This window comes from Oncorhynchus keta, chromosome 2, assembly GCF_023373465.1.
Source record: "Oncorhynchus keta strain PuntledgeMale-10-30-2019 chromosome 2, Oket_V2, whole genome shotgun sequence".
Lineage (NCBI taxonomy): Eukaryota > Metazoa > Chordata > Actinopteri > Salmoniformes > Salmonidae > Oncorhynchus > Oncorhynchus keta.
In genome coordinates, this window is record NC_068422.1 from 72496358 (window position 1) to 72518712 (window position 22355).

Here is a 22355-nt window from a genome sequence, read left to right on the forward strand (position 1 = left end):
CTGAAGCCTGAAGGTTGATGTGATGATTTAAAAAAAGCAGTTGTGTGTACTGTTCACGTGAACGGGGCCTGTTGAATCAATCCTGGATGGTCGCGTAGCAAAAAGCAAAGAAGAAGAGCAGCGAGAGAACTGGAGCTAGCGGAGGAGCTGAAGAACTGGAGCTAGCGGAGGAGCTGAAGAACTGGAGCTAGCGGAGGAGCTGAAGAACTGGAGCTAGCGGAGGAGCTGAAGAACTGGAAAAGCCTCCCGCTTCATTTAAGACTCATTTAAGACTCATGCATTTTGGCTTCCCTGTCAAATATGATGACGGAATAAGGGTGGTGGACAACACCGTTACGGTGTGAAGGCATTCTGCCACAAGAAAGCCGTATGATCATGGAAATACATTGAGCATGGCCACACATTTAGAGCGTCATCACCCTGGTGTGTCAGGGTTCTCACCGCGACATTTAAGCAGCCCTTTGCTGCACACATTGGCCATACTCTGTTGTGGAAAACAAAGGGTTTCAAAATATGGTGAAAGTGCTTGAGTCACGCTACGAAATCCCCTGCCTCACCCACTTCAGTATGAAGATCGCGCCAGATCTTAATGAACAGGAACAGATTAAAATTGTTGATTAATTATCTAAGGCATCCTTTGTTGCCTTAAATAAGACTGGTGGTCCTCCAGGGCAATGGAAACCTACGTGACTGTGACTGCTCACTGCACCACAGAGGAGTGGACTTCCAGGGTAACAGAAAGCTACATGACTGTGACTGTTCACTACACCACAGAGGAGTGGCCTTCCAGGGTAACAGAAAGCTACATGACTGACTGCTCACTACACCACAGAGGAGTGGACCTCCAGGGTAACAGAAAGCTACATGACTGTGACTGCTCACAGAGCTTCTGGTCAGCGGGGTGGTGGCACCGGGATCCTCATCTCTCCCAAGTGGTCATTCTCTCTTTCTCCCCTTACCCATCTGTCTATCGCCTCCTTTGAATTCCATGCTGTCACAGTTACCAGCCCTTTCAAGCTTAACATCCTTATCATTTATCGCCCTCCAGGTTCCCTCGGAGAGTTCATCAATGAGCTTGATGCCTTGATAAGCTCCTTTCCTGAGGACGGCTCACCTCTCACAGTTCTGGGCGACTTTAACCTCCCCACGTCTACCTTTGACTCATTCCTCTCTGCCTCCTTCTTTCCACTCCTCTCCTCTTTTGACCTCACCCTCTCACCTTCCCCCCTACTCACAAGGCAGGCAATACGCTCGACCTCATCTTTACTAGATGCTGTTCTTCCACTAACCTCATTGCAACTCCCCTCCAAGTCTCCGACCACTACCTTGTATCCTTTTCCCTCTCGCTCTCATCCAACACTTCCCACACTGCCCCTACTCGGATGGTATCGCGCCGTCCCAACCTTCGCTCTCTCTCCCGCTACTCTCTCCTCTTCCATCCTATCATTTCTTCCCTCTGCTCAAACCTTCTCCAACCTATCTCCTGATTCTGCCTCCTCAACCCTCCTCTCCTCCCTTTCTGCATCCTTTGACTGCATCCTTTGATGTCCCCTATCCTCCAGGCCGGCTCGGTCCTCCCCTCCCGCTCCGTGGCTCGACGACTCATTGCGAGCTCACAGAACAGGGCTCCGGGCAGCCGAGCGGAAATGGAGGAAAACTCGCCTCCCTGCGGACCTGGCATCCTTTCACTCCCTCCTCTCTACATTTTCCTCCTCTGTCTCTGCTGCTAAAGCCACTTTCTACCACTCTAAATTCCAAGCATCTGCCTCTAACCCTAGGAAGCTCTTTGCCACCTTCTCCTCCCTCCTGAATCCTCCTCCCCTCCCCCTCTCTGCAGATGACTTCGTCAACCATTTTGAAAAGAAGGTCGACGACATCCGATCCTCGTTTGCTAAGTCAAACGACACCGCTGGTTCTGCTCACACTGCCCTACCCTGTGCTCTGACCTCTTTCTCCCTCTCTCTCCAGATGAAATCTCGCGTCTTGTGACGGCCGGCCGCCCAACAACCTGCCCGCTTGACCCTATCCCCTCCTCTCTTCTCCAGACCATTTCCGGAGACCTTCTCCCTTACCTCACCTCGCTCATCAACTCATCCCTGACCGCTGGCTACGTCCCTTCCGTCTTCAAGAGAGCGAGAGTTGCACCCCTTCTGAAAAACCTACACTCGATCCCTCCGATGTCAACAACTACAGACCAGTATCCCTTCTTTCTTTTCTCTCCAAAACTCTTGAACGTGCCGTCCTTGGCCAGCTCTCCCGCTATCTCTCTCAGAATGACCTTCTTGATCCAAATCAGTCAGGTTTCAAGACTAGTCATTCAACTGAGACTGCTCTTCTCTGTATCACGGAGGCGCTCCGCACTGCTAAAGCTAACTCTCTCTCCTCTGCTCTCATCCTTCTAGACCTATCGGCTGCCTTCGATACTGTGAACCATCAAATCCTCCTCTCCGAGTTGGGCATCACCGGCGCGGCCCACGCTTGGATTGCGTCCTACCTGACAGGTCGCTCCTACCTGGTGGCGTGGCGAGAATCTGTCTCCTCACCACGCGCTCTCACCACTGGTGTCCCCCAGGGCTCTGTTCTAGGCCCTCTCCTATTCTCGCTATACACCAAGTCACTTGGCTCTGTCATAACCTCACATGGTCTCTCCTATCATTGCTATGCAGACGACACACAATTAATCTTCTCCTTTCCCCCTTCTGATGACCGAATCACATCTCTGCATGTCTGGCAGACATATCAGTGTGGATGACGGATCACCACCTCAAGCTGAACCTCGGCAAGACGGAGCTGCTCTTCCTCCCGGGGAAGGACTGCCCGTTCCATGATCTCGCCATCACGGTTGACAACTCCATTGTGTCCTCCTCCCAGAGCGCTAAGAACCTTGGCGTGATCCTGGACAACACCCTGTCGTTCTCAACTAACATCAAGGCGGTGGCCCGTTCCTGTAGGTTCATGCTCTACAACATCCGCAGAGTACGACCCTGCCTCACACAGGAAGCGGCGCAGGTCCTAATCCAGGCACTTGTCATCTCCCATCTGGATTACTGCAACTCGCTGTTGGCTGGGCTCCCTGCCTGTGCCATTAAACCCCTACAACTCATCCAGAACGCCGCAGCCCGTCTGGTGTTCAACCTTCCCAAGTTCTCTCACGTCACCCCGCTCCTCCGCTCTCTCCACTGGCTTCCAGTTGAAGCTCGCATCCGCTACAAGACCATGGTGCTTGCCTACGGAGCTGTGAGGGGAACGGCACCTCAGTACCTCCAGGCTCTGATCAGGCCCTACACCCAAACAAGGGCACTGCGTTCATCCACCTCTGGCCTGCTCGCCTCCCTACCACTGAGGAAGTACAGTTCCCGCTCAGCCCAGTCAAAACTGTTCGCTGCTCTGGCCCCCCAATGGTGGAACAAACTCCCTCACGACGCCAGGACAGCGGAGTCAATCACCACCTTCCGGAGACACCTGAAACCCCACCTCTTTAAGGAATACCTAGGATAGGATAAAGTAATCCTTCTCACCCCCCTTAACCTGTTAGTCCTATAGGGGCAGTATTTCATTTTTGGATAAAAAGACGTGCCCGTTTTAAGCGCAATATTTTGTCACGAAAAGATGCTCGACTATGCTTGGAATTGATAGTTTTGGAAAGAAGACACTCTTACGTTTCCAGAACTGCAAATATTTTCACTGTGAGTGCCCTAGAACAAATGCTTCAGGCAAAACCAAGATGTTTGACCGACCAGGAAATGAACAGGATTTCTGAGGCTACGTTTTCCATGATCGCCTTATATGGCTGTGAATGCGACAGGAATGAACGGACACTTTCTCTTGTTTCCCCAAGGTGTCTGCAGCATTGTGACGTATTTGTAGGCATATCATTGGAAGATTGACCATAAGAGACTACAATTGCCAAGTGTCCCGCACGGTGTCTGCGTGGAAATTGGTGCGCAAAAGTCAGCTACCAGTATTTTTCCATCCGAATCAGAGAAGAATGCAGGCTTCCAGGGACAGCATTTCAATGAAGAGATATATGACAAAACACCTTGAGGATTGATTCAAACAACGTTTTCCATGTTTCAGTCGATATTATGGAGTTAATTCGGAAAAAGTTTGACGTGTAGGTGACTGAATTTTCGGTTAGTTTCGGTAGCCAAATGCATAGTAACAAAACGGAACGTTGTGTCCTACACAAGAATCTTTCAGGAAAAACTGAACATCTGCTATGTAACTGAGAGTCTCCTCATTGAAACATCTGAAGTTCTTCAAAGGTAAAATATTTTATTTGATCCCTTTGCTGGTTTTTGTGAATATGTTGCGTGCTAAATGCTAACGCTAAATGCTAAGCTAGCTATCACCACTCTTACACAAATTTTTGATTTTCTCTGGTTCTAAAGCATATTTTGAAAATCTGAGACGACAGGATTGTTAAGAAAAGGATAAGCTTGAGAGCAGGCATATTTATTTCATTTCATTTGCGATTTTTAGAAATCGCTAACGTTGCGTTATGGTAATGAGCTTGAGGCTGTAGTAACGCGACCGCATGCGGGATGGGGCGGACTATGAGGTTAAAAGATTTAGATGCACTATTGTAAAGTGGCTGTTCCACTGGATGGCATAAGGTGAATGCACCAATTTGTAAGTCGCTCTGGATAAGAGCGTCTGCTAAATGACTTAAATGTAAAATGTAAATGTAATGCTCACTACACCACAGAGGAGTGGACTTCCAGGGTAACAGAAAGCTACGTGACTGTGACTGTTCACTACACCACAGAGGAGTGGACCTCCAGGGTAACAGAAAGCTACATGACTGTGACTGTTCACTACACCACAGAGGAGTGGACCTCCAGGGCAATGGAAACCTACGTGACTGTGACTGTTCACTACACCACAGAGGAGTGGACCTCCAGGGTAACAGAAAGCTACATGACTGTGACTGTTCACTACACCACAGAGGAGTGGACCCCCAGGGCAATGGAAACCTACGTGACTGTGACTGTTCACTACACCACAGAGGAGTGGACCTCCAGGGTAACAGAAAGCTACATGACTGTGACTGTTCACTACACCACAGAGGAGTGGACCCCCAGGGCAATGGAAACCTACGTGACTGTGACTGTTCACTACACCACAGAGGAGTGGACCTCCAGGGTAACAGAAAGCTACATGACTGTGACTGTTCACTACACCACAGAGTGGACCCCCAGGGTAACAGAAAGATACATGACTGTGACTGTTCACTACACCACAGAGGAGTGGCCCTCCAAGGTAACAGAAAGCTACGTGACTGTGACTGTTCACTACACCACAGAGGAGTGGCCCTCCAAGGTAACAGAAAGCTACATGACTGTGACTGTTCACTACACCACAGAGGAGTGGCCCTCCAAGGTAACAGAAAGCTACGTGACTGTTCACTACACCACAGAGGAGTGGCCCTCCAAGGTAACAGAAAGCTACGTGACTGTTCACTACACCACAGAGGAGTGGACCTCCAGGGTAACAGAAAGCTACGTGACTGTGACTCTTCACTACACCACAGAGGAGTGGACCTCCAGGGTAACAGAAAGCTACATGACTGTGACTGTTCACTACACCACAGAGGAGTGGCCCTCCAAGGTAACAGAAAGCTACATGACTGTGACTGTTCACTACACCACAGAGGAGTGGACCTCCAGGATAACAGAAAGCTACGTGACTGTGACTGTTCACTACACCACAGAGGAGTGGACCTCCAGGGTAACAGAAAGCTACGTGACTGTGACTGTTCACTACACCACAGAAGAGTGGACCTCCAGGGTAACAGAAAGCTACGTGACTGTGACTGTTCACTACACCACAGAGGAGTGGCCCTCCAAGGTAACAGAAAGCTACGTGACTGCTCACTACACCACAGAGGAGTGGCCCTCCAAGGTAACAGAAAGCTACGTGACTGTTCAATACACCACAGAGGAGTGGACTTCCAGGGTAACAGAAAGCTACGTGACTGTGACTGTTCACTACACCACAGAGGAGTGGACCTCCAGGGTAACAGAAAGCTACATGACTGTGACTGCTCACTACACCACAGAGGAGTGGACTTCCAGGGTAACAGAAAGCTACATGACTGTGACTGCTCACTACACCACAGAGGAGTGGACTTCCAGGGTAACAGAAAGCTACGTGACTGCTCACTACACCACAGAGGAGTGGACCTCCAGGGTAACAGAAAGCTACATGACTGTGACTGTTCACTACACCACAGAGGAGTGGACCTCCAGGGTAACAGAAAGCTATGTGACTGTGACTGCTCACTACACCACAGAGGAGTGGACCTCCAGGGTAACAGAAAGCTACATGACTGTGACTGCTCACTACACCACAGAGGAGTGGACTTCCAGGGTAACAGAAAGCTACATGACTGTGACTGCTCACTACACCACAGAGGAGTGGACTTCCAGGGTAACAGAAAGCTACGTGACTGTGACGGTTCACTACACCACAGAGGAGTGGACCTCCAGGGTAACAGAAAGCTACATGACTGTGACTGTTCACTACACCACAGAGGAGTGAACCTCCAGGGTAACAGAAAGCTACATGACTGTGACTGTTCACTACACCACAGAGGAGTGAACCTTCAGGGTAACAGAAAGCTACATGACTGTGACTGTTCACTACACCACAGAGGAGTGGACCTCCAGGGTAACAGAAAGCTACGTGATTGCTCACTACACCACAGAGGAGTGGACCTCCGGGGTAACAGAAAGCTACGTGACTGTGACTGCTCACTACACCACAGAGGAGTGGCCCTCCAGGGTAACAGAAAGCTACATGACTGTGACTGCTCACTACACCACAGAGGAGTGGCCCTCCAGGGTAACAGAAAGCTACATGACTGTGACTCTTCACTACACCACAGAGGAGTGAACCTCCAGGGTAACAGAAAGCTACATGACTGTGACTGTTCACTACACCAGAGAGGAGTGGACCTCCAGGATAACAGAAAGCTACATGACTGTGACTGTTCACTACACCACAGAGGAGTGGACCTCCGGGGGTAACAGAAAGCTACGTGACTGTGACTGTTCACTATACCACAGAGGAGTGGACCTCCAGGATAACAGAAAGCTACATGACTGTGACTGTTCACTACACCAGAGAGGAGTGGACCTCCAGGGTAACAGAAAGCTACATGACTGTGACTGTTCACTACACCAGAGAGGAGTGGACCTCCAGGATAACAGAAAGCTACATGACTGTGACTGTTCACTACACCAGAGAGGAGTGGACCTCCAGGGTAACAGAAAGCTACATGACTGTGACTGTTCACTACACCAGAGAGGAGTGGACCTCCAGGGTAACAGAAAGCTACATGACTGTGACTGTTCACTACACCAGAGAGGTGTGGACCTCCAGGGTAACAGAAAGCTACATGACTGTGACTGTTCACTACATCACAGAGGAGTGGACATCCAGGTGCTCAAACCCCTCAAAACGGTTACCAACCCTATTGAGCACTGAAACTGCACCGTTTGTGTCCATGATCCTACCTCTGAAAACAAGGATTCGACAATCCAAGGCCCCAAGTGAGGAAGACAGCACCATCACTAGAGATGTCAAGGCTGCCATTAGAGAGGACATGAACCCCAGATACCCCCCTGATGTACAGGACTACCTTCATAGATTTACTGCACTGGATCCAAGGGTCAAGTCCCTGTCTGTTCAAGTCCCTGACTGTTCTAGTCCGTATCTGTTCAAGTCCCTGTCTGTTCAAGTCCCTGTCTGTTCTAGTCCGTATCTGTTCAAGTCCCTGTCTGTTCTAGTCCATATCTGTTCAAGTCCCTGTCTGTTCAAGTCCGTATCTGTTCAAGTCCCTGTCTGTTCTAGTCCGTATCTGTTCAAGTCCCTGTCTGTTCTAGTCCGTATCTGTTCAAGTCCCTGTCTGTTCAAGTCCGTATCTGTTCTAGTCCGTATCTGTTCAAGTCCCTGTCTGTTCAAGTCCGTATCTGTTCAAGTCCGTATCTGTTCAAGTCCTTATCTGTTCAAGCCCCTGTCTGTTCAAGTCCCTGTCTGTTCAAGTCCCTGTCTGTTCAAGTCCCTGTCTGTTCAAGTCCCTGTCTCACCTAGACTCTGCCCTTCACCGGAGGACATACAGTGATCGCACTACTGAGACTGTGGCCACTGAAGAGGTAAAATAAAAAATAAGAGTGAATTACTTAAATAACTAATATACTGTCGTCTAATCTTAGTCTACGTTATTGCTATCAGAATCATACATTCTTGATTTTGAATAATAATGGCTTTTATTACATTTTATTGCCACAATTATAGTTCTATGAAATGTGTAAACAAATAATTAGTTAGTTTAATAGATCAAGTCATTTTTTTCTGCAAGGTCAAGCCACAGAGCCGACAGGAGCAGATTCAAGAGGCATCTCCTCCACAAAATAATTTGTCATGAAGGAGCTTTTCAGGGAGACCTTTATGAGCAAGGACACAGGCAAGACGTTTGTCAACACCATCGAAGAGGAGGTGGCATCCTAAAAGGCAGCAAGCGGCGTTCCACTGGATAGTGATCTACTAGCATGGTGATCCACTGGCATGGTGATCTACTAGCATGGTGATCCACTGACATGGTGATCCACTGACATGGTGATCCACTGACATGGTGATCCACTGACATGGTGATCTACTAGCATGGTGATCCACTGGCATGGTGATCTACTAGCATGGTGATCCACTGGCATGGTGATCTACTAGCATGGTGATCCACTGGCATGGTGATCTACTAGCATGGTGATCCACTGGCATGGTGATCCACTGGCATGGTGATCCACTGGCATGGTGATCCACTGGATGGTGATCTACTAGCATGGTGATCCACTGGCATGGTGATCTACTAGCATGGTGATCCACTGGCATGGTGATCCACTGGATGGTGATCTACTAGCATGGTGATCCACTGGCATGGTGATCCACTGGATGGTGATCTACTAGCATGGTGATCCACTGGCATGGTGATCCACTGGATGGTGATCTACTAGCATGGTGATCCACTGGCATGGTGATCCACTGGATGGTGATCTACTAGCATGGTGATCCACTGGCATGGTGATCTACTAGCATGGTGATCCACTGGCATGATGATATACTAGCATGGTGATCCACTGGCATGGTGATCTACTAGCATGGCGATCCACTGGATGGTGATCTACTAGCATGGTGAACCACTGGATGGTGATCTACTAGCATGGTGATCCACTGGCATGGTGATCCACTGGATGGTGATCTACTAGCATGGTGATCCAGTGGATGGTGATCTACTAGCATGGTGATCCACTGGCATGGTGATCCAGTGGATGGTGATCTACTAGCATGGTGATCCACTGGCATGGTGATCCAGTGGATGGTGATCTACTAGCATGGTGATCCAGTGGATGGTGATCTACTAGCATGGTGATCCAGTGGATGGTGGTCTACTAGCATGGTGATCCACTGGCATGGTGATTCACTGGATGGTGATCCACTGGCATGGTGATCCACTGGATGGTGATCCACTGGCATGGTGATCCACTGGATGGTGATCTACTAGCATGGTGATCCACTGGCATGGTGATCCACTGGCATGGTGATCCACTGGCATGGTGATTCACTGGATGGTGATCCACTGGCATGGTGATCCACTGGTATGGTGATCTACTAGCATGGTGATCCACTGGCATGATGATATACTAGCATGGTGATCTACTAGCATGGCGATCCACTGGATGGTGATCTACTAGCATGGTGATCCACTGGATGGTGATCTACTAGCATGGTGATCCACTGGCATGGTGATCCAGTGGATGGTGATCTACTAGCATGGTGATCCAGTGGATGGTGATCTACTAGCATGGTGATCCACTGGCATGGTGATCCAGTGGATGGTGATCTACTAGCATGGTGATCCACTGGCATGGTGATCCAGTGGATGGTGATCTACTAGCATGGTGATCCACTGGCATGGTGATCCAGTGGATGGTGATCTACTAGCATGGTGATCCAGTGGATGGTGATCTACTAGCATGGTGATCCAGTGGCATGGTGATCCACTGGCATGGTGATCCACTGGCATGGTGATTCACTGGATGGTGATCCACTGGCATGGTGATCCACTGGATGGTGATCCACTGGCATGGTGATCCACTGGCATGTTGATCCACTGGATGGTGATCCACTGGCATGGTGGAAAAACAATGGAGTGTCAATAACCTCACATTGCCATGACGGTAAGAAGCTATCTGGCTCTGCCTGGCACTTCAGTTCCAAGTGAGAGGGTGTTCTCCACAGCAGGGGACAAAGTGACTGTAAAGAGGTCCCTCTCCCCAGACAATGTAGACATCCTCATCTTTTAGAAAAGTAATGTGATGTTATAAGCTCAGGTCTGCTTTGCTTTCTTTCTTTTTGACTTTTGTTTGATGGTGTGGACACAGACTATTGTTACATTCACTATTGTTCAAAGGAAGAAGGTTTCATGTCTCATATTGCACTTTAATTTAACAATTGAGTATTGAATATTTTATTTAAAGATTTTATTTAAACATTGAAAATGTCCTTGCTTCAAGTGTTCTTTAAGTAATAAATGGCAAGAATTCTCCCTTTTTTATGGCTGATCCAGAAAATGATCCGATCCGTGACTCAAAACCGTGATCCAATCCAATCCGCGACTCAAAACCGTGACCCAATCCGATCCGCGACTCAAAACCGTGATCCAATCCGATCCGCGACTCAAAACCGTGATCCAATCCGATCCGCGACTCAAAACCGTGATCCAATCCGATCCGCGACTCAAAACCGTGATCCAATCCGATCCGCGACTCAAAACCGTGATCCAATCCGCGACTAAAAACCGTGATCCAATCCGCGACTCAAAACCGTGATCCAATCAGATCCGCGACTCAAAACCGTGATCCAATCCGATCCGCGACTTTTGTGATCGGTTGCACCACTACCTCTCACCCTGCCCGAGTCATATCTAATCAACCCTCATAACACACACACACACACACACACACACACACACACACACACACACACACACACACACACACACACACACACACACACACACACACACACACACACACACACACACACACACACACACACACAGCAGCACAAAGCGGAAACATCTTCCACACTCACACAGATCATCACACACTCAGGCATATACACACTCGCAGTCAGTCCAGGGTAAATGAAGTACTGACGCTCTACATGGGCTCTAGAGATAATACTGATGCCTCTGAATATCAATTCCTGCCTCTCTCACCCTTTCTATCCCTCTCCCCTCCCTATCCCCACCCTCTCCCCTCCCTATCCCTCTCCCCTCCCTCTCTCACCCTTTTTATCCCTCGCTCACCCTCTCTATCCCTCTCCCCTCCCACCCTCTTTATCCCTCTCCCCTCCCCCTCTCACCCTCTCCCCTCCCTCTCTATCCCTCTCCCCACCCTCTCTATCCCTCTCCCCTCCCTCTCTCACCCTTTCTATCCCTCGCTCACCCTCTCTATCCCTCTCTCTCTCTCTCTCTATCCCTCTCTCTCTCTATCTCTATCCGTCTCTCTCTCTATCCCTCGCTCACCCTCTCTATCCCTCTCTCTATCCCTCTCCCCTCCCACCCTCTTTGTCCCTCTCCCCTCCCCCTCTCACCCTCTCCCCACCCTCTCTATCCCCCCTCTCTCACCCTTTCTATCCCTCGCTCACCCTCTCTATCCCTCTCCCTCCCTCTCTCACCCTCTCTATCCCTCGCTCACCCTCTCTATCCCTCTCCCCTCCCTCTCTCACCCTCTCTATCCCTCTCTCACCCTCTCTTTCTCTATCCCTCTCTCACCCTCTCTATCCCTCTCTCCCTCTCTTTCTCTATCCCTCTCTCACCCTCTCTATCCCTCTCTCTCTCTATCCCTCTCTCTCTCTATCCCTCTCTCACCCTCTCTATCCCTCTCTCTCTCAATTCAATTCAAGGGTCTTTATTGGCATGGGAAACATATGTTTACATTGCCATAGCAAGTGAAATGGATAAACAAAAGTGAAATAAACAATACAAAATTAACAGTAAACATTACACTCATACAGGTTCCAAAAGAATAAAGACATTTCAAATGTCATATTATGTCCATATACAGTATTGTAACGATGTGCAAATAGTACAACGATACAAAAGGGAAAATAAATAAATATGGGTTGTATTTACATTGGTGTTTGTTCTTCACTGGTTGCCCTTTTCTTGTGGCAACAGGTCACAAATCATGCTGCTATGATGGCACACTATGGTATTTCACCCAGTAGATATGGGAGTTTATCAAAATTAGGTTTGTTTTCAAAGTCTTTGTGGGTCTGTGTAATCTGAGGGAAGTATGTGTCTCTAATATGGTCATTCATTTGGCAGGAGGTTAGGAAGTGCAGCTCAGTTTCCACCTCATTTTGTGGGCAGTGAGCACATAGGCTGCCGTAGAGAAGACAGGCTTTCTCAATAGCAAGGCTATACTCACTGAGTCTGTACATAGTCAAAGCTTTCCTTAATTTTGGGTCAGTCACAGTGGTCAGGTATTCTGCCACTGTGTACTCTCTGTTTAGGGCCAAATAGCATTTTAGTTGGCTGTTTTTTTGTTCATTCTTTCTAATGTGTCAAGTAATTATCTTTTTGTTTTCTCATGATTTGGTTGAGTCTAATTGTGTTGCTGTCCTGGGGCTCTGTGGGGTCTGTTTGTGTTTGTCTCTCTCTCTATCACTCTCTCAGCAGCTCATCCCAGACTCTGTGTGAGTGTGTCTGGTTTTAACCCTGCATGGTCTCCAGGCTCCAAGTCCTAGTAACCCTGCATCTAACCCAGGCCTCTAACCCAGGCCTCTAACCGAGGCCCTGCTAGTGTCTGAGTGGTTCTAGCCCTGTCTCTCTCTCTCTGTGTGGTCTCTAACCATGTCTCTAGCCCTCATTTCTACAGGCTTATGCAAGCTGGGGGCCTGAGGTCAGTTCACAGCACAGTCCAGGCTAGGAACTAATTGAATAGACAGCACTAAGAGAGAATACGGGGAGAAGGGGAAGAGGAGTGGGGAGGGGCGTACGTGGGGGTGTTAGGGACGTTCAAATCTTACTAAAATGTTGGTGAGTCCCCCCCTCCCTCGCTGATGATTAGGGATAAAAACAGAGCTTCCTTTGTCTACAATACTGAGGGACGTTTTTTGAGAGAGAGAGAGAGAGAGAGAGAGAGAGAGACAGAGAGAGACAGAGAGAGAGACATAGAGAGAGAGAGAGAGAGAGAGAGAGAGACAGAGAGAGAGAGAGAGAGAGACAGAGAGAGAGAGAGAGAGAGAGAGACAGAGAGAGAGACATAGAGAGAGAGAGAGAGAGAGAGATAGAGAGAGAGAGAGAGAGATATAGAGAGAGAGAGAGAGAGAGAGAGAGAGAGAGAGAGAGAGAGAGAGACAGAGACAGAGAGAGAGAGAGAGAGACAGAGAGAGAGAGACAGAGAGAGAGAGAGAGAGAGACATAGAGAGAGAGAGAGAGAGAGAGACAGAGACAGAGAGAGAGAGACAGAGAGAGAGAGAGAGAGACAGAGAGAGACAGAGAGAGACAGAGAGAGACAGAGAGAGACAGAGAGAGACAGAGAGAGATACAGTGTGTGCTTGACCCTGCCCATTGTTTGTCTTTGTGACAGCAGGGTTTCATGTGTTCGCTGGACCGGCATAGGGTAAACAGGGGAAACGCTCTGATGCTAGCCCCCCTCTGTATCACCCCCGCCCACCTCTCACCCACTAGACTACCCCTCGCCCTCCTCCTTCAGCTGGGTGGCCTCGAGCTGTCAGAGGCACCAGAAACCCCCCAACACTACATTCTCTCTCCCAGCATGACCCTGCACACACACACACACACAGACATACACTGACACACGTATACAGTACATACACGCACACATACACTGGAAACAGAGTGCATCTCAAGAGCTAGCTGGAACCACTTCGCCCCAAAGATAAACAGGGTGAGTGTGATTCTGTGAAGGAGAAAATGTATATGAGTGTGTGTGTGTCAGTGTGTGTGTCAGTGTGTGTGTCAGTGTGTGTGGGAGCAGAAGGTCTGTGCCCCTCTCTGCCTATCACTATCCCTTTCTCTCTCTCTGCTCACCCCTCTAAGGCAAGGAAGGTGATGACAGGGTTGTGACAGGATGACATCACTTCTCCCTCCCCTCCCACCCATAGGGGCTCTGGCTAATCCTCTGGCTAATGCTCTATGCTTGAGGTGAAGGGGCATATGGGCGGGTGGGAGGGTGCAAGATCATAGGACGCTCCCACACAGAGGGGTGAGCTGACCCCCTATCTCTGAATCCCATCACCCCTCACTCTCTCTCCATCCTCCTCTCCCCACTTCCTTGGTCTCCAGGGAGACATTCAACATCTGTAGTGTTGTGAGAGTGTTGCTGAGGAGTGCTGAGGAGTGCTGAGGAGTGTTGAGAAGTGTTAAGGAGTGTTGAGAAGTGTTAAGGAGTGTTGAGAAGTGCTGAGGAGTGTTGAGGAGTGTTGAGAAGTGCTGAATAGGGAGTGTTGAGGAGTGTTGAGAAGTGCTGAGGAGTGTTGAGGAGTGTTGAGAAGTGCTGCATAGGGAGTGTTGAGGAGTGTTGAGGAGTGTTGAGAAGTGCTGAGGAGTGTTGAGAAGTGCTGCATAGGGAGAGTTGAGGAGTGTTGAGGAGTGCTGTGGAGTGCTGAGGAGTGTTGAGGAGTGCTGCATAGGGAGTGTTGAGGAGTGTTGAGGAGTGCTGTGGAGTGTTGAGTAGTGCTGCATAGGGAGAGTTGAGAAGTGCTGTGGAGTGCTGAGGAGTGTTGAGAAGTGCTGCATGAGGAGTGTTGAGGAGTGCTGAGGAGTGCTGCATAGGGAGTGATGAGAAGTGTTGAGGAGTGATGCATAGGGAGTGTTGAGAAGTGTTGAGAAGTGTTGAGGAGTGTTGAGTGCTGAGGAGTGCTGCATAGGGAGTGTTGAGAAATGTTGAGGAGTGATGCATAGGGAGTGTTGAGAAGTGTTGAGGAGTGCTGCATATTGAGTGTTGAGGAGTGTTGAGAAGTGCTGCATAGGGAGTGTTGAGGAGTGCTGTGGAGTGTTGAGGAGTGCTGTGGAGTGCTGAGGAGTGTTGAGGAGTGCTGCATAGGGAGTGTTGAGGAGTGTTGAGGAGTGCTGTGGAGTGTTGAGGAGTGCTGCATAGGGAGAGTTGAGAAGTGCTGTGGAGTGCTGAGGAGTGTTGAGAAGTGCTGCATGAGGAGTGTTGAGGAGTGCTGAGGAGTGCTGCATAGGGAGTGTTGAGAAGTGTTGAGGAGTGATGCATAGGGAGTGTTGAGAAGTGTTGAGAAGTGTTGAGGAGTGTTGAGTGCTGAGGAGTGCTGCATAGGGAGTGTTGAGAAATGTTGAGGAGTGATGCATAGGGAGTGTTGAGAAGTGTTGAGGAGTGCTGCATAGGGAGTGTTGAGAAGTGTTAAGGAGTGTTGAGAAGTGTTGAGGAGTGCTGAGGAGTGTTGAGAAGTGCTGAGGAGTGTTGAGAAGTGCTGCATAGGGAGTGTTGAGGAGTGTTGAGGAATGCCGAGGAGTGCTGCATAGGGATTGTTCAGGAGTGTTGAGAAGTTCTGAGGAGTGTTGAGGAGTGTTGAGAAGTGTTGAGGAGTGTTGAGGAGTGCTGCATAGGGAGTGTTGAGGAGTGTTGAGAAGTGCTGCATAGGGAGTGTTGAGGAGTGTTGAGAAGTGTTGAGGAGTGCTGCATAGGGAGTGTTGAGGAGTGCTGTGGAGTGTTGAGGAGTGTTGAGAAAGGTTGAGGAGTGTTGAGAAGTGTTGAGGAGTGTTGAGAAGTGTTGAGGAGTGCTGCATAGGGAGTGTTGAGAAGTGTTGAGGAGTGCTGCGTAGGGAGTGTTGAGGAGTGTTGAGAAGTGTTGAGAAGTGTCGAGGAGTGCTGCATAGGGAGTGTTGAGGAGTGTTGAGGAGTGCTGCATAGGGAGTGTTGAGGAGTGCTGAGGAGTGCTGTGGAATACTGCATAGGGAGTGTGGAGAAGTGTTGAGGAGTGCTGCATAGGGAGTGTTGAGTATGGTCCTTCTGTAGCTCAGTTGGTAGAGCATGGCGCTTGTAACGCCAGGGTAGTGGGTTCGATTCCCGGGACCACCCATACGTAGAATGTATGCACACATGACTGTAAGTCGCTTTGGATAAAAGCGTCCGCTAAATGGCATATATATTGAGGAGTGTTGAGAAGTGTTGAGGAGTGCTGCATAGGGAGTGTGGAGGAGTGTTGAGGAGTGTTGCATAGGGAGTGTTGAGGAGTGTTGAGGAGCGTTGTGGAGTGCTGCATAGGGAGTGTTGAGGAGAGTTGTGGAGTGTTGCATAGGGAGTGTTGAGGAGTGTTGAGGAGCGTTGAGGAGCGTTGTGGAGTGTTGCATAGGGAGTGTTGAGGAGCGTTGTGGAGTGCTGAGAAGTGTTGAGGAGTGTTGCATAGGGAGTGTTGAGGAGTGTTGAGGAGCGTTGTGGAGTGCTGCATAGGGAGTGTTGAGGAGAGTTGTGGAGTGTTGAGAAGTGTTGAGGAGTGTTGCATAGGGAGTGTTGAGGAGTGTTGAGGAGCGTTGTGGAGTGCTGCATAGGGAGTGTTGAGGAGAGTTGTGGAGTGCTGCATAGGGAGTGTTGAGGAGTCTTTTAGGAGTGCTGAAGAGTGTTGCACAGGGAGTGTTGAGGAGTGCTGTGCTGCTCCTCTGCCCTCCACCATTAGCCTCAGAGCTGCGATAAGAGGGTTTAGAGGAAAGCCATAATCCATAATCCACTCCTTATCAAAGCTAGCAGCTACACACACACACATACACACTGGGTCAGTCAGTGCGAGGGGGAAGGGGGGCAGATGGGCAGGGAACACACTTGACTGCGGAGTCCCTGAGGGGTTGGAGGGGTGGGAGGCAAGGCTTGGACTGGGCTGGGACTGGGGGTTAGAACAAGGATTGGACTGGGCTGGGACTGGGGGTTAGAACAAGGCTTGGACTGAGCTGGGACTGGGGGTTAGAACAAGGCTGGGACTGGGCTGGGACAGGGGGTTAGAACAAGGCTTGGACTGGGAGTTAGAACAAGGCTTGGACTGGGCTGGGACAGGGGGTTAGAACAAGGCTTGGACTGGGAGTTAGAACAAGGCTTGGACTGGGCTGGGACTGGGGGTTAGAACAAGGCTTGGACTGGGCTGGGACAGGGGGTTAGAATGAGCCTGGAGCTGTGGTTATAAAGCTAGGGCTGAGGATGGGTCTGGGGTTATAAAATAGGACCGGGGGGCTCGAGGGGGCACAGATGTTGGCTGCCGTTAAGCCTGTCACCTCAGTGGCCTGGTGGCAGCTGGCATTGTTTAACACACAGAGAGAGGAGGGTGAGGAGATGGGGGAGAAGAGGGGGAAGAGGCGTTCGCATTCGCAGAGCCGCCAGCGATGTCACATGTACATATGTCACATACATTCTGCCACGCCATGGGTTACAGGCCAGTCTGGAAATCCACTAATCCCTCGAGAGCCTCTGTGTGTGTGTGTGTGTGTGTGTGTGTGTGTGTGTGTGTGTGTGTGTGTGTGTGTGTGTGTGTGTGTAGGCAGCCTCTTTGTACTAGATCTCTCTCCAGGGACAGAGGTTGAAACATTGCTTTGACTGGGCTGAAATGGTTGGATGAAAATATAGAGTGGTTGAAAACACAAAAGACGCAACAGGCAACAATATGTGAAAAGAGAAAGATGACAGAGAGAGGAGGGGAGACAGCAGGTACATACAGTATGTTTGTCTGTCTCTGTGTGTGATTGTCTGTCTCTGTGTGTGTTTGTCTGTCTCTGTGTGTGATTGTCTGTCTCTGTGTGTGTTTGTCTGTCTCTGTGTGTGTTTGTCTGTCTCTGTGTGTGTTTGTCTGTCTCTGTGTGTGTTTGTCTGTCTCTGTGTGTGTTTGTCTGTCTCTGTGTGTGTTTGTCTGTCTCTGTGTGTGTTTGTCTGTCTCTGTGTGTGATTGTCTGTCTCTGTGTGTGTTTGTCTGTCTCTGTGTGTGATTGTCTGTCTCTGTGTGTGTTTGTCTGTCTCTGTGTGTGTTTGTCTGTCTCTGTGTGTGTTTGTCTGTCTCTGTGTGTGTTTGTCTGTCTCTGTGTGTGTTTGTCTGTCTCTGTGTGTGTTTGTCTGTCTCTGTGTGTGTTTGTCTGTCTCTGTGTGTGTTTGTCTGTCTCTGTGTATGTTTGTCTGTCTCTGTGTGTGTTTGTCTGTCTCTGTGTGTGTTTGTCTGTCTCTGTGTGTGTTTGTCTGTCTCTGTGTGTGTCTAGTCTCACCTGGCGTGCCTCGCTCCTCCAGAGGCCGTTGCTGGTCTTGGTGGGGGCGATGGTGACGACGGGCGGGGTGCTTGGCACACTGTGGCCCCCAGGTGGCATCAGGACAGGCCCTGGGCCCAGGGGGCCTCTCTTGGGTGTGGTCACCGGAGAACTGTGGTTGGTGGCTGGGGACGAGACCGGAGACGACTCACTACTGATGGACGATCCAGCTATGGAGAGAGAAGAGAGGACATGACATTATTACAGTAGCATTATTACTATACAGCCTTGTTACATGACATGTTACTAGACAGAGCTGAACCACACAGTCATTATTACTATACAGCCTTGTTACATGCCATGTTACTAGACAGAGCTGAACCACACAGTCATTATTACTATACAGCCTTGTTACATGCCATGTTACTAGACAGAGCTGAACCACAGTCATTATTACTATACAGCCTTGTTACATGACATGTTACTAGACAGAGCTGAACCACACAGTCATTATTACTATACAGCCTTGTTACATGCCATGTTACTAGACAGAGCTGAACCACACAGTCATTATTACTATACAGCCTTGTTACATGACATGTTACTAGACAGAGCTGAACCACACAGTCATTATTACTATACAGCCTTGTTACATGACATGTTACTAGACAGAGCTGAACCACACAGTCATTATTACTATACAGCCTTGTTACATGACATGTTACTAGACAGATGAACCACACAGTCATTATTACTATACAGCCTTGTTACATGACATGTTACTAGACAGAGCTGAACCACACAGTCATTATTACTATACAGCCTTGTTACATGCCATGTTACTAGACAGAGCTGAACCACACAGTCATTATTACTATACATCCTTTTTACATGCCATGTTACTAGACAGAGCTGAACCACACAGTCATTATTACTATACAGCCTTGTTACATGCCATGTTACTAGACAGAGCTGAACCACACAGTCATTATTACTATACAGCCTTTTTACATGCCATGTTACTAGACAGAGCTGAACCACACAGTCATTATTACTATACAGCCTTGTTACATGACATGTTACTAGACAGAGCTGAACCACACAGTCATTATTACTATACAGCCTTGTTACATGCCATGTTACTAGACAGAGCTGAACCACACAGTCATTATTACTATACAGCCTTGTTACATGCCATGTTACTAGACAGAGCTGAACCACAGTCATTATTACTATACAGCCTTGTTACATGACATGTTACTAGACAGAGCTGAACCACAGTCATTATTACTATACAGCCTTGTTACATGCCATGTTACTAGACAGAGCTGAACCACACAGTCATTATTACTATACAGCCTTGTTACATGCCATGTTACTAGACAGAGCTGAACCACAGTCATTATTACTATACAGCCTTGTTACATGACATGTTACTAGACAGAGCTGAACCACAGTCATTATTACTATACAGCCTTGTTACTAGACAGAGCTGAACCACACAGTCATTATTACTATACAGCCTTGTTACATGACATGTTACTAGACAGAGCTGAACCACACAGTCATTATTACTATACAGCCTTGTTACATGCCATGTTAATAGACAGAGCTGAACCACACAGTCATTATTACTATACAGCCTTGTTACATGACATGTTACTAGACAGCTGAACCACACAGTCATTATTATTATACATCCTTGTTACATGACATGTTACTAGACAGAGCTGAACCACACAGTCATTATTACTATACAGCCTTGTTACATGACATGTTACTAGACAGAGCTGAACCACACAGTCATTATTACTATACAGCCTTGTTACATGCCATGTTACTAGACAGAGCTGAACCACACAGTCATTATTACTATACAGCCTTGTTACATGACATGTTACTAGACAGAGCTGAACCACACGGTCATTATTACTATACAGCCTTGTTACATGACATGTTACTAGACAGAGCTGAACCACACAGTCATTATTACTATACAGCCTTGTTACATGACATGTTACTAGACAGAGCTGAACCACACAGTCATTATTACTATACAGCCTTGTTACATGACATGTTACTAGACAGAGCTGAACCACAGTCATTATTACTATACAGCCTTGTTACATGACATGTTACTAGACAGAGCTGAACCACACAGTCATTATTACTATACAGCCTTGTTACATGACATGTTACTAGACAGAGCTGAACCACACAGTCATTATTACTATACAGCCTTGTTACATGACATGTTACTAGACAGAGCTGAACCACACAGTCATTATTACTATACAGCCTTGTTACATGCCATGTTACTAGACAGAGCTGAACCACACAGTCATTATTACTATACAGCCTTGTTACATGACATGTTACTAGACAGATGAACCACACAGTCATTATTACTATACAGCCTTGTTACATGACATGTTACTAGACAGATGAACCACACAGTCATTATTACTATACAGCCTTGTTACATGACATGTTACTAGACAGATGAACCACACAGTCATTATTACTATACAGCCTTGTTACATGACATGTTACTAGACAGATGAACCACACAGTCATTATTACTATACAGCCTTGTTACATGCCATGTTACTAGACAGATGAACCACACAGTCATTATTACTATACAGCCTTGTTACATGACACGTTACTAGACAGAGCTGAACCACACAGTCATTATTACTATACAGCCTTGTTACATGACATGTTACTAGACAGAGCTGAACCACACAGTCATTATTACTATACAGCCTTGTTACATGCCATGTTACTAGACAGAGCTGAACCACACAGTCATTATTACTATACAGCCTTGTTACATGCCATGTTACTAGACAGAGCTGAACCACACAGTCATTATTACTATACAGCCTTGTTACATGACATGTTACTAGACAGAGCTGAACCACACAGTCATTATTACTATACAGCCTTGTTACATGACATGTTACTAGACAGAGCTGAACCACACAGTCATTATTACTATACAGCCTTGTTACATGCCATGTTACTAGACAGAGCTGAACCACACAGTCATTATTACTATACAGCCTTGTTACATGACATGTTACTAGACAGATGAACCACACAGTCATTATTACTATACAGCCTTGTTACATGACATGTTACTAGACAGATGAACCACACAGTCATTATTACTATACAGCCTTGTTACATGCCATGTTACTAGACAGAGCTGAACCACACAGTCATTATTACTATACAGCCTTGTTACATGACATGTTACTAGACAGATGAACCACACAGTCATTATTACTATACAGCCTTGTTACATGACATGTTACTAGACAGATGAACCACACAGTCATTATTACTATACAGCCTTGTTACATGACATGTTACTAGACAGATGAACCACACAGTCATTATTACTATACAGCCTTGTTACATGACACGTTACTAGACAGATGAACCACACAGTCATTATTACTATACAGCCTTGTTACATGACACGTTACTAGACAGATGAACCACACAGTCATTATTACTATACAGCCTTGTTACATGACACGTTACTAGACAGATGAACCACACAGTCATTATTACTATACAGCCTTGTTACATGACATGTTACTAGACAGAGCTGAACCACACAGTCATTATTACTATACAGCCTTGTTACATGACATGTTACTAGACAGATGAACCACACAGTCATTATTACTATACAGCCTTGTTACATGACATGTTACTAGACAGATGAACCACACAGTCATTATTACTATACAGCCTTGTTACATGCCATGTTACTAGACAGAGCTGAACCACAGTCATTATTACTATACAGCCTTGTTACATGACATGTTACTAGACAGAGCTGAACCACACAGTCATTATTACTATACAGCCTTGTTACATGCCATGTTACTAGACAGAGCTGAACCACACAGTCATTATTACTATACAGCCTTGTTACATGACATGTTACTAGACAGATGAACCACACAGTCATTATTACTATACAGCCTTGTTACATGACATGTTACTAGACAGAGCTGAACCACACAGTCATTATTACTATACAGCCTTGTTACATGACATG

The 22355-nt window shown here is 47.7% G+C and overlaps 1 protein-coding gene across 21 annotated transcripts in view; it reads right to left on the reverse strand.

Moving 5' to 3' along the window:
* LOC118383124 (genetic suppressor element 1-like) overlaps positions 1–22355 on the reverse strand; it is a 553956-nt gene that overhangs the window by 52130 nt on the left and 479471 nt on the right. For all 21 annotated transcript variants that reach the window (XR_008083255.1, XR_008083257.1, XR_008083268.1 and 18 more), the window contains exon 4: positions 18296–18504. Coding sequence is in view for 3 of the 21 variants with exons in the window: in XM_052482567.1 (XP_052338527.1) it covers positions 18296–18504 (209 nt within the window). In the remaining 18 variants the exon portion in view is untranslated. The remainder of the gene's footprint in view (positions 1–18295; positions 18505–22355) is intronic.